This window comes from Eutrigla gurnardus, assembly GCF_963514095.1.
Source record: "Eutrigla gurnardus genome assembly, chromosome: 3".
NCBI lineage: Eukaryota > Metazoa > Chordata > Actinopteri > Perciformes > Triglidae > Eutrigla > Eutrigla gurnardus.
In genome coordinates this window covers 31454798-31467870 of record NC_139917.1, presented here as the reverse complement: position 1 = coordinate 31467870, position 13073 = coordinate 31454798, and the positions used below count along the sequence as shown (strand labels likewise).

At 44.0% G+C, this 13073-nt stretch overlaps 1 protein-coding gene across 1 annotated transcript; it reads right to left on the bottom strand.

Moving 5' to 3' along the window:
* Positions 1-1728: 1728 nt before the first annotated feature.
* zbtb45 (zinc finger and BTB domain containing 45) lies at positions 1729-12687 on the bottom strand. Its single transcript, XM_084005965.1, has 6 exons — positions 12568-12687; positions 10044-11320; positions 9536-9670; positions 6414-6554; positions 5620-5887; positions 1729-5329 (listed from the first exon to the last, which is right to left on the bottom strand). Exons 2-6 carry the CDS (start codon positions 11091-11093, stop codon positions 4902-4904), a joined length of 2022 nt encoding a protein of 673 aa, XP_083862091.1. The 5' UTR covers positions 11094-11320; positions 12568-12687; the 3' UTR covers positions 1729-4901.
* Positions 12688-13073: the final 386 nt, after the last annotated feature.

The window sequence follows — 13073 nt, the reverse complement described above, 5'->3', positions numbered from 1 at the left end:
CCGACGCTGTTGGCTACTGCCAGAAGTTGAAAGTGTCTCCCTGGAGACGGGAGAGGGGGCCTATTCATAAAAACAATGTCCCCACGCTAGATTTACCACTCCGATCTCCCCTCCTAAAGAACGAGTCAGGTAATTCACGGCCCTGAAACTCAGATCAATGTGGAGTTACGCCTCCTGGACCTTTTTCTCTCCTCCTCACTAATATCTGAAGGTTTTTTCCCCCCTTGCAGTAAAGTTTCCTCGTATCAAACTTTAAAGTCACACAGTTACCTCTTTAAATTCCCCTCAGCCTCGTTGCTTTTATCGCCCCCACAAAGACGCCGATTGTATTTTGGACACAAATAACTGTAAATCATCAGCGCGGCGGAGTCGGCCTCTGGAGGGGTTTTGTAAGCCCCCCGCGGCATTATGGGAACAGACTTCGGGGCAGACAATGATGGAATTGACAATGGGGCACACAAAAGGCCACCCTTGGGAGAGCCTTGCGTGTCCCTCGGCATGCTGGGAGAAAAAAGAAGAAGAGAGTAACAGGAACAGATGTTGTTGAGTAACAGATGCCTTCTGGCCAGAGTTCAGCCGCGACCAGCCAGACCTTCAAAAGGCTGCTGGGGAAGAGAGAAAAAAGATTATCTGTTGGGCCTTCAAGAAGACGGCTTTCACAGCGTCTTCATGATGAATTTGTTTTGAGGAACGGCCGAGAGAGAGAGAGAGAGAGAGAGAGAGAGAGAGAGAGAGAGAGAGAGAGAGAGAGACCTCACCTCTGAACGCAGACAAAGAAACTACAGCAGGAATAAAAAGGATCAAGTCAAGAGGAAATACAAGATATTTTGGGGAAACGTCACATAACAAGTGAGACATCGCGTTAACGTTTCACCAAAAAAAACTGTCAAGTTCTTTTTGTTCGAATTGCAAAAATGTGATTTTCCTCAATGAATCATTGTCAGAAAGAGAAAGTGACCGACCAACAGTCAAAACCCAGAGAGACTCTGAGACAAACAGGAAAAAACATGGATTCACAAGCAAAATGGTTTTTGTGTTGAAGCCAAAAAACTACATTTAAAAACTGGAAATACTTGTATTTTACTTGGGTACTTTTTTATGATACTTTAGTAGAACTTTGTACTTTGTACATCTATTTAAAATACAAAATTAGTAGCTTACCTAATTAATAATTCATTGTGATAATACACCAACATTATAATAGATGATAATTTGACCCTGACGGGGGCCGACTTTTCCGTACCAGACTTTTACTTGTATTTAAGTGTCTTTACAATGTGATAAAGTTACTTTAAAAAAATGGGAATAAAGCAGAATTTTCCCTCCGCAAACCACAAAAACACGGCAGCATGAAATTACTCACATTTTGACTTGAATTTGGCAAAATCTGATGCAATGATTTAAAAAAAACTCAAACTTTAGGCATTTGTGTTTGCCAGTATTTGCAATATAAATAGTTTAGATAATAATCAACACCATATATAAACACAATATTGCATCACAAAATAACGCAATTCAATGCTGTATTGATTTTTCACACACACACACACACACACACACACACACACACACACACACACACACACACACACACACACACACACACACACACACACACACACACACACACACACACACACACACACACACACACACACACACACACACACACACACACACACACACACACACACAGAATAATTAAAAATTCAAGTCCGTGACGAGAAGCTGGCCTGGAGCCGTCGAAGACTTTTTATTTGGAGAAAGAAATCTTTGAAATCACTCATTTTTAAAATTCAATTAATTCATTGAGTAAAACATCGAAGTTCTCAGAAAAAAGTTAAAATCATGCCTTTAGTCTTTTTTTTAATACATAAAAGATGTGGTTTTACGATGACATGTGATTTTTTTATTTAATTTTTATAAAATGACTGCTTCTTCTTCTGACATATTTAACCTCTGTTAAATGAAATATTAATGTAGAAAAAACAATTATCAACCTCCCTCCCGATAAAACAAACAACAACAAAAAAGAAAAGAAAAGGCATAACACAGTACGTTACAATGCGCTGACATGGCTTCAAAGCACACATATTACAGTACTGTACAAGGGTCCGCCTCAGACAATATGCACCAAAACCACCTCCGAAACAGCTCAACGCTGCGTATTTACCAAACTCAGACCACAGCATGGCGTTGGCAAATGAGGTAACGATTTCCCAAAAAAGAAAAAAAAGAAAAGCACCAAAGTTTTGGCGTAAAATGTTTTTATATATAGCTTATAACCAACGATCAATCACCTTCTCAAAAAAATCTTTTTGTTTTAAATCTATTTTCTTCCACAAACAAAACTCTTAAAAATTAATTTCGGATAAAACACGCTGCCGGGCCGGCTCTGCGCAAATAAGCAGTTATTTTTGTTATTTGAACATTTAAAATGGGACATTTTATGTTATTTATAGTGAAATCCAGACACAAAAATATTTTGCTGGATTCACTCTTTTAAAATGTAAAATACGTTTTTCCATTTTTAAGCAGTCGAATTAACTCATCACTCAAAAAGGTCTCTTTTTTTGGGAGGGGGGGGGGGGGGGGGGTGCTGTTGAAATCATGTGATTTAGAAAGCTCGTACAAAGCTTCAATACGGAGTTTTTATAATGTTCCGACTGACAAACATTCAGAAAATGAGCAAAAAGCAGGGACACGAAAAGGTCTTTATAAGATCACCTTTTAGGTGTAATAATAAAAAACAAAATGTTTTAAAAAAGGGAAACAAAAACAATCTTAGGCCAAATACTTTCGGGGACAACAACATCTAGGTCTAAGTCGTAGGATGTGCAAACTTAATTGTGCATAGAGATCAAATTGTAATAAATATTAAAGTGACAATTAAAATTATCACGAGTTTGACTTTGTCAAAACTTGAAGGGGTGATTGTACATTTTCATGATTAATTTAGTTTTACTAAAACATTAAAAAGTTTTTTTTAATATATATATATATAGTGCTGCGAGAAAAGCTTTTATTGTTTTTGTTTTTTTTAAGCAACAAACACTTCCCATTTATTATTAACCAGAGCCCCAAAAAGACAAAACACAACCAAACACTCAATAAAAATCCTGATAAAAATCATTGATTTGTCATAGTTATTCAACGTTTGACTTCCTCCGCATGGCTCTTTCACTTTAAAAGTTTTTTTTGTACGTTTCGTCTTATTTCTGCATCGAAGAATCACATGAGCGACAAATAAACTGAGCGTCGTAGCGATGTACATGATTTTTTTTTTTTTTTTTTTACATAGAAGTACTTTAGTAAGTTAAAAAAAAAAAGTAAACGGATCTATCGTAGCTTTAGTTTTCACTGTTTCTTCGTTTGATGTAGCTTAAAAGATGTGAAGCATAATGCCTGTCTTTGGACCGCCGAGGTAATTGTAGGTGTGTGTGTGTGTGTATGTGTTTGTGTGTGTGTTTGTAAAACATGCTTGAAATGTTTCCCAAACATTTCAAAAAAGAGAAAATAGTGTCCCTCCGAGCCGCCGGGGGCTCGTCCTGGTTCGAGGTATATGATCCTGGGGCCGACCTGTGGGCGCCTGTGGTAAATGTTACAAAGCTGTCTGATGGATGATGGTGAATTTCATTCACGCTGCTGTGCATCACGCTGCCCCCCCCTCCTCCCCTCCCTCCCTGCTGTAGTCTCCCTCTGCTCGGACTAGCCTCCTTCTTCATCCAATCATTCATCAGAAGCCGTCTTTGTCAGCCTGCTCTGCTCATGAATAGCGCCGGGCTCCATTCACATTCAATTCATTTAATTCAGGAATTAAAAAAAGAATTCAGAAAAAAAAAAAACTTCTGAGACGACGAACATGTTCTGATCCATGATTTGGTGAAAACAGAACAGTTCGGACAGAACGTAAAAATAAGTTTGTGTATTATGTTGAAAACGTCGTCATGGAAACGTCCTCTCACTTTGACCTCCGTTTCTTTCCGTTATCTTTCTTCTTTTAAACTGAGATCATTTCCACTAATTTGAATTTGCGCGACCCGACGCACCTTTATATAAAAAACGGCTAAATGCAACTATATTAAAGTATTCTATTTATGCTGTTTAGTTAATTATTTATTGAGTCCAGAATGTTTGAAGATTTCAGCACAGAACGAAAGAAAGATCCACCTTTTTGTTGTGCCATTATTTTGAAAGGGTGGATACGCACGGACAAACAGCATGTTAGGATTGTACGCTAAAAAGTACCAACTGTTGTGCTATGTGCGTGTTTTTCGTGACAAAGCGTAGTTCGGAGACCTAACCCCCAGATGAAGGATCCTGTAGTGTGACCCCCCCCCCCCAACCATGTGTATTATGAACGGCAATGCAATCCGACCACTTTGAAAGTCGCAAACTTGAACTTTAGCCGGTTTCGTCAGACCATGCTAACGATAGCAACGTTAGCATCATCGGTTAGGTTGTAAACGGAGTACTAGTAACTACTTGAGTTAAATGAATTGAGAGTGAATAAAACCCTGCAACCCCCCCCCCCCCCCCTTCCTGCACCTTATTTTCCCCTTAGCTTGCATCTCTGTATTTCCCCTCAGCTCCACCTAGAACCCCCTACGAGTCCTCCACTCAACCTCTCTGGTGTCTCTGAAAACAGGGTTCCTACACATTTAAGAAGGATTTTGGATTCACCAAAAAGGCGTGCAATTGTTAGAGATGTTGCTCATCGCAGGAACAAAATTATTTTGATGACTAGCAATGTTTTTTTTTTGTTTTTTTGTCAAACGCGTGTGAAGGAACCCTGATTGACAATAGGAACCTGTTAAAGGACCAAAAGAGGCTGTTAGGACCAAATTAGTGGAGGTTCAAGGAGTGGGCTCACTAGCATCCCCCCCCTCCCCTCCCTCTCTTTAGGTGGAGGAAGCTCCATGGCTGGGCATGTTGGCCATGCTGCCGACCATGCCAGCCGTGCCAGCCATACCTGAGGGCCCTCCCAGAGCCGGAGGGCTGTGCTTGGTAGGTGAGGTCATGTCGGCTCCGCGCCCGCCCCCCTGGCCCCCGGGGCCCTGGGGGAGGGGCGTGTGGTGGGCGTGCTGCAGGGCGTGGCGCTCCAGCAAGGTGCGGTGGGTGAAGGCCCGGTGGCACACGTTGCACTGGAACGTGCGCTCGGCGCGGTGGGTGCGCATGTGCACGTTGAGCGAGCTCTTCTGGGTGAAGCGCTTGCCGCACATGGAGCACTGGAAGGCCCTGACACCAGTGTGCACCACCATGTGTTTGAGGAGGTAGTCGCGCAGGGAGAAGGAGCGCCAGCAGATGGAGCACTGATGAGGTTTCTGACCTGCAGGTGGGACAGGACATGTTGAGCATATATATATATATATATATATATATATATATATGAAAATGAACAACTAAACTCGAGGTACAAAATAATAATAAACTAGTAAAAACCTAACTGTGTCCATTAAGGTCAGAAATATATGAGCCATAAAACCAAAACTATGAGAGCTACAGGTGGTGATGATCGTCTCGACATTCGCGTCGTTTGATTCGTCGTTTATATACGAGACGTGATTTTGGAGACAGAATCTAGAGGGATGAGGTGGAGGAGAAGGGGGCGTGGCCTACCGGAGTGGATGAACATGTGCTTGCTGTAGTTCTTCCTGGAACGTAAAGATTTGCCACAGTGCGTGCAGTCGAATGAGGTCTCGGATCCCTGGGAGGAAGGGGAGGGGCCTGTGGAGCAGGAGGAGGGAGGCGGGGCCGGAGTCATCGGCGCCGGAGGCGGGGCCTGCTGAGGGGGCTCAGTCCCCGCCATGCTATCGATGCCACCCATGGGCCCGCCCACATAGAACGGAGCCGGCTGGGATTGGCTCACCGGGTACTGGAAGAGGAGCTGAGGAGGACCAGAGATGAATATTACTGAACTGGTAACCAGTAGAAACACAGTAGACATCTTTTAGATGTCCTGAAAATCCATCCAGCTTCTGTTGTTTCAATTCATATATTTTATTTTAACCATTATATTTACATTGTTTGTTTAAAAGTGTGTCTATTTTGTTTGGCTTGTGTTCGTTTTTATGGAAGCTTATTATTTAAATCAAATCTATGATTATTTTAAAAGTAACAATTTGTCATATTTTTTTATGAGACAGTTTCAAAATTTATATTTTATTATATTTTTTCTGAAAAGAAAATTAAAAGCATCCCAGATAATATCAGGAGGATTTGTCCCTCATTAATAAATGCATTCCTATATTTAATCAGTTTATTTTCTGTTGGCATAAAAACAAGGAGACAGAATGATTTGATATCACCATTTCATGTATTTTATTTTTTGATCATTTCTTGATCAACAGCATTGTGTCAGTGTTTAATATATGTTTAATATATGTTTAATACATGCCGCGGTGCACACTGACCTGGTTGTTCATGGACTGCGTGGTTGGGGGCGGAGTCAGGGGCTTGTTGACCCTTCCCCTGGGGTTGAACGCCATGGCCTGAGGAGGCTCGCTCTGGGGCCAGAAGCTCTCCGAAAACACCCCCTGCTCATCGTAGAAGTCCTGAAACACAAACACAACTATTTATTATTTTATTTATTTATTTATTTATTTCGGGCATGTCAGTTAAATCATCATCATCACACTTTGTTCAAATAGTAAAATACACATGGCCGAAAGGGAAAGCGGGAGAAGCCAAGGCTTATCTAGTCCCGCCCCCATTACCCACAGGATAAAATTGTCATCATAATATTATCTTAAGCATTTTCCATTTGACATAACATTTTCTTTTACTTGTGACATTTGACATAACATGTTACAGCAGTAGGTGGTACAGAGAGCTGTACTCCCTGCTACGTACAACTGACATCGGACCATACAAGTTTCTCAGGTCCAACTTATTGTTTGGGTACAGAATGTTCATTAGTTATGCTCCCATCCCGTCACAACACCATGTCTGCTGATTCGTGCCTCAGACCTTTATCAACTCTCATGCAGTAATCTGTACCGGTCAACGGTTGAATTTACATACTTCTTCTTAAAGCCACTCAGTGTTGCTGTTTTTTTGACTTCTTCTTCTAACACATTCCATTGTCTAACACCTGTGACCGATAAGGAAAAGGATTTTAACGTAGTTCGTACCTTCCTTTGCCTGAAAATCATGTCCCCTCTAAGATTGTGTCTCTCTCTCTGTGTATGAAGAGTATTTGCAGGTTCTGAGGGAGAGTTCTGTTATTAGCTTTGTACATCATTTGTACTGTGCGATAGTTTATTAAGTCATATAGTTTGAGTATTCTTGATTCGATAAATAAGTGATTTGTGTGTGCCCTGTATTTGGCGTAGTGTAAGATTCTCAAGGCTCTTTTTTGGAGAATTAACAAGGGCTGTGTGGAGCCTTTATATGTGTGTCCCCACACCTCTGCACAGTATTGCAGGTGCGGAGAGACTAGTGCACAGTATAACAGAAGAAGTGCTTTTTGATTTAGTATTTTTTGTACTTTCTAAAGTATGGACACACACTCCTGGCCAGCTTCCTTTTTAATTGTGTTATGTGTGGCTTCCAACTTAACATGTCATCGATAATCACTCCCAGAACCTTATTCTCATGGACCCTCTCAATATTAACTCCGTTTACTTGAATGTTGGGACTGTTGTTGCAGCCTCTCTTACCGTATAGCATGTATTTAGTTTTACCAAGATTTAGTGATAATTTATTTATATTAAACCACACTTGAAGTTTAGCCATTTCTTTACTGTTTCCACAAGTTGGTTCAAGTCACTCCCCGAGCAGAAAATATTTGTGTCATCCGCGAATACTATTAATTTCAGAGTATCTGACACTTTGTATATATCATTTATGTATAATATAAACGGCTTTGGACCCAGAACTGACCCCTGTGGGACCCCACAGACTATGTCCAAGTTAGTAGATTTGTTATCCCCTATTTTAACATATTGGGATCTCTTGTGTAGATAACTCTTGATCCACTGCAGTGCTACACCTCTAAGGCCATATCTCTCCAGTGTAGCCATTAGAATATCATGGTTAACGGTGTCAAATGCTTTTTTCAGGTCTATGAAAATTCCTATGGAATAATGTTTTAGGTCAATGGCGTCGGTAATGATTTCCACAGACTCAGTTAAAGCTAGGTCAGTCGAATGGTTCCTTCTGAAGCCATACTGGCTGTCATATAACAATTTATGTTTGTTGATGAAGTTGTCGAGCCTATTGTTGAATAGCTTCTCTAGGATTTTTGACAGTTGTGGCAGTATTGAGATTGGTCTGTAGTTGGTAAACTCGTGTGTGTCACCGTTCTTAAACAGTGGCACAACCTTGGCAACTTTCATTTTGGTGGGAAACGTCCCGGTTTGAAATGACAGATTGAAAATGTATGTCAGGGGTGAGATGATTCCATCTAATACTTTCTTAATTAGCCTCATGTCCAGGTCGTCAGCATCAGTAGAAGTTTTGGCTACAAAGAACTTCACACGAACGTTCCCACATGGAAAATCTGACGATGCCCATTTTTATGTCGCATCGATGTTTCGTCTTCAGTTCGAGGATTGTTGAGAAATCAACACGCGTCACGTTTGATGACTCATTCTTTAACATTACCTGCTGCATAGGTGGAGATCCGGCTCTGTGCATAAAGAAGCAGATCCATACCGACGCAATTTCAGTACCCAGCTGTGTCTCCTCCCACATACAAATATGTACAGACCACATCCCTATACATGTATATATATTTGCTATTATTTTTTATCTTCTTCTTCTTCTGAATCAATCCTAAACATGCACGGGGGGGTGCAGACAGAAAGATTGTCTCTCTGTCAGTGTGGTCGGACCGGTCGAGCTACATTACATCAAAACAGTTGCAACATCAAAAAGTACAGTTGGAAATGCAGCCGGGGAAATATATAACATATAAATCAAGAGTGGAACCGTCGAACCACATGCATAGCAGAAGTCAATATGGATTAATGTTTGTTATTCTTACACTTTCCAGAAGCGAGGAGCAAAAAAACCCGACGCTCTGTGATCAATTTGTTTTCAACCGAGATAAATAAGAAAACAGACAAGAAGATCATATTATTTCAAGCAGTGATGGGTAAATTGAAGATCACATGCTTTGCTTTGCATGAAAAAACAAAAACTAAAAACAACCTCTCAAATTGAGTGGATTATTCCATTTCCGGTCTCTCTTTTTTACACTGCAGCACTGTTGAGGAAAAACTGACAAGCAGAGCTAGAATCCGTTGTGTGGCAGATGTTCCTTGTGTGAGTCTGCAGGGTACAAGCAGGCTGCCGCATACATCCCTTTCTGTTTCTACACCCTTTACATATTTCAGGACGTGTGAGTGACAGAAATGCTGAGATTTCACACAATTTCCTTCTGAAGCAAAAATGGTACATTTTTCCACCAAAGCACTTAAAATCTTTAATATGTTCTATGGTTGTGAATAGGTTATTTAAAAAGTCATCATTAAATATGGTTTTGCATTTTCACCCCTTTCAGATCACCTGACAAAAAAATCAAACCCACCTGTCCGAAGCTGGCCATGGATTCCTGGGAGCCCTCCTGCTGTCCGTCTCGTCTCCCGTCCGCCAAGGCATAGACGGTCCCATCTGGGTCCTGAACCCCTTCGTCTTTCACCACCACTCCCTCTCCTCCCAGCACCTGGAGAGAGGAGAAAAAATCCACCTCGTTTAAAAGCAGTAAAGAAAAAAGAAAAAAATCACCTTCACAGGGAGCTAAAAAAAACAAAAAAGGCAGCAGTAAATTGACTCCTCCAAAATAAGTGTAATGACCTACGGCGAATACGCATAAGTCCATAGAACATTAACAAGGCTTGAAGTTCAGACGAGAGCTTCCTTCTCGACCGTGCAAAGTGCAGAAACATCTCAGCGATATATACGCCAATGCAGTGTGAGAAGAGGGAAAAGCAGAAAAAAGAAAGAAAAGCAAAAACCGTTGCAGCTCTGCATGCCTGAAAGCTGTCACCATGGCAACCCTTCCCCTCATCCCCCTCATCCCCCCCCTTTCCTCCTACCTGGAGTCTCAGCGGCTGCCTCTGCTTGCGGCTGTGGCTGCCGCCGCCGCGGTCTCTGTCTCCGTCTCGCCCTCGCTCTCTGCCGTCCAGCTCCTCCTCCTCGCTGTACCTGTCCATGCCCACCAGATCGTCGGCGAGGTCGGTCGTGTTGCCGCGGAGGCTGTCCCTGCCGATGCTGTCCACGCTGCCCACGCCGGAGCTGCAGTCCGCCGACAGGTTCCCCGTGCTGCTCGTGCTGGCCCCGTTGGCCGTCTGCGCCAGCAGGTCTCGCAGCTTGTACCTGACGTCCTGAGTGCAGCTGGAGGTCTGCTTCATGAGGATCGAGCCGTCGCCGCCGCCGCCGCACATGGAGCCGGGGCCCATGTCGCCCAGTGCCATCAGACTCACGGTGTTAGCTTGCTCCATTGGGCCGCCCTCGCTGACGTTGACGCTGGCCCCTCCCAGCCCGCCGCCCATGTTACTCGCCCCGCATTCAGCCATGAAGTTAGGGAAGTTGGCGTAACCTCCGCCCGCACCTGCACCCACGGAACAGCTCCCGCCGCCGCCACTCTCTCTCCCCTTCCCCCCGCCACGCTCCTCTTGTTTCGGGAGGACTCCGCCGAGCATCCCTCCTCCCGCGGCGGCCGCCGCCGCTGCTGCTGCTGCCGCAGCCGCCGCCGTGGCCGCCGCCTTCCTCTGCGAGATGATCTGGGTGCACTCGTCGATGACCGTCTTGATCTGCAGGATGCTGGCGGCGGTGAGGATGCAGAGGGCCTGCGACTGCAGCACCACCAGCGAGCCGCTGTACATGAAATCCACCAGCTGCTTCACGGTTTCGGCAGGCACCAGCGGCGGCACGGAGATCTCGGAGTGACCCAGCAGCAGTTTGTCCTGGAAGAAGGGGCTGCCGGCTGCCAGGACGCAGGCGTGGGCGCGCAGCGAGGCGTCGTGTATCCGCACCGTCACGTCGCAGAAGAGGCCCTCACGTCGCTGCGTGCGCAGGGCCTCCAGCACCGACTGGCTGGAGTTGTGCAGGTGGATGTAGTGCACGGTCTCCGTGCCGGACACCATGGCGGGAGGCGGCGAGTCGCTGGGGACGGGGTGGGAGTGGGGGTGGGGGAGGGGGGGCAGGTGTCTGGGGTTCTGCGTCAGCTTGAGGGACCAGGAGGACAGGGAGGGAAACGGGTACAGTGCATGGGCCACGGTGGGTCCGTGTCCCCCGTCAAACAGTCATGAGTGGGTTCAAGTGTGCAAAGCTGCCTTTGGTGACGTTTTTCCTCCCCCCGTCGCTCAAAACCCTGCAGGAGAAACCACAGTGACGGCATTAAATACAGATTACAGACAGAAATCTGGTGCATGCAACTTTTAATTTTCTGAATAATCAATGTAATGATTCACGTTGTCCCTTGCAACATTCTGCACTAATTGCAAAATTGTAAATATGATTTTATTATGGTGCATATGTATATGTGTGTCTCTTTTTATTTTTGGTAAGCTTTTTATTTTTACTGATGTTTTTGACTGCAGTACTTGCTTTATTGTTTACCGTTTATTGTTCGTAAATATCGTCCGCAATGAAGACCAAGGCAATTTCCTTGTATGTGAAAATATTTTGGCAATAAACTCCTTTGTGATTCTGAAAAATAAACTTAAATTAAAAAAAAAAGCAAAAAAAATCTCCATCAATTTTGATACAATAGTGTGTGATGTTGCCGACCAATAAATTACTGTAAATCGATCAATAAGGCGGATTATTGCTGTTTTCGAGCCTACAGTCACACAGCTGTGGATCAAAGGAAGCCGCCAATGAGTCGCGTGCATCATCTGGAACACCTGTCTTTTCTCTCTTTGGGATGACAGCACGCGCGCGAGTCCCCACCAGCTCCTCGGGTCAGTTTATTATTTGGGGGGGGGGGGGGTTATTCTGTCAGCGGGTGGCCGGTAACGTAACGCTAACGCGTGTGTTTTTTATTTATTTATTTATTTATTCGCTTTGAAACAGACGCGCGAGGAAGTGAGGTGACACATACATATACGTTAAAAAACTGCCAATTAAACGTAACCGATGTCACGCTCCGGTTTAAATCGGTTACTTACCACTCCTCCCCCCTCCTTCGACGTTAGCTAGCGTTAAGCTAGCGTTAGCTGTTGACATTAGCCAGCTCGGCTAGTAGCGGCACGCAAATTCTGCACGAAACTGCGCATATTTCGACATGCAAAAACCGCGCGACACCGTCCACCGACACACGAGCGTGGATTGTTAAATGTCCACGGTGGACTGGCACGTAGCCTAGCGTGACATAAAAGCAGCTAGCACCCTTCCCCACGCTCCCAAATAGAAAGCTAAGCTAAGCTAGCCCAGCCAGAGGGAAAACAACTAGTTAAGTTAGCACGCCAGCTAACGGGGCTAACGCTACCACCCTTTTTCCCCCTTCTTCTTCTCCCCTTCCTTCTTTCCTCCTCTAATTCTTCTCCTGCACAGATCACGTTAACGTAACACTCGACCGTGTCGTCTGCGTGTCGTTTTTTAATCGTGACTACATACCTGCAGTGTGTGTGGTGACAGCTCGGCGCTTCGCTCTCTCTCTCTCTGTCTCTCTCGCTCTCTGTCTCTCTCTCTTTTCACTTTCAGGCAGATGGATGCAGCAGGAAGCCCTCCGTACAAAACGCACCCAACCTGGTGAGAGCTGGAAAACAAAACACACACACACACACACACACACACAGAGAAAAGGGATGTGGATGTATCTTCTGCTTAAAACCACCCACAATTGTTTACGCGTACGCGCAGTGCTTCTACATTATAACACACACGTTTAAAATGCCTGCACACAAACCCACGTCAACAAGCAGCCATCGGATATGAATGCAGACAAATGCATGTAATTACACACTGGAACAGGAACACACTGTAACAAAAGGATCATGCACACAAACGCTGTTTTATACCATATACATTTGATTTAAATGTGTTTTTTTAAATATGCATCGCTGTGGATGAATACAATAGCAGCAATGTAAAACAATAAATAAAAAGATACATATTCATAC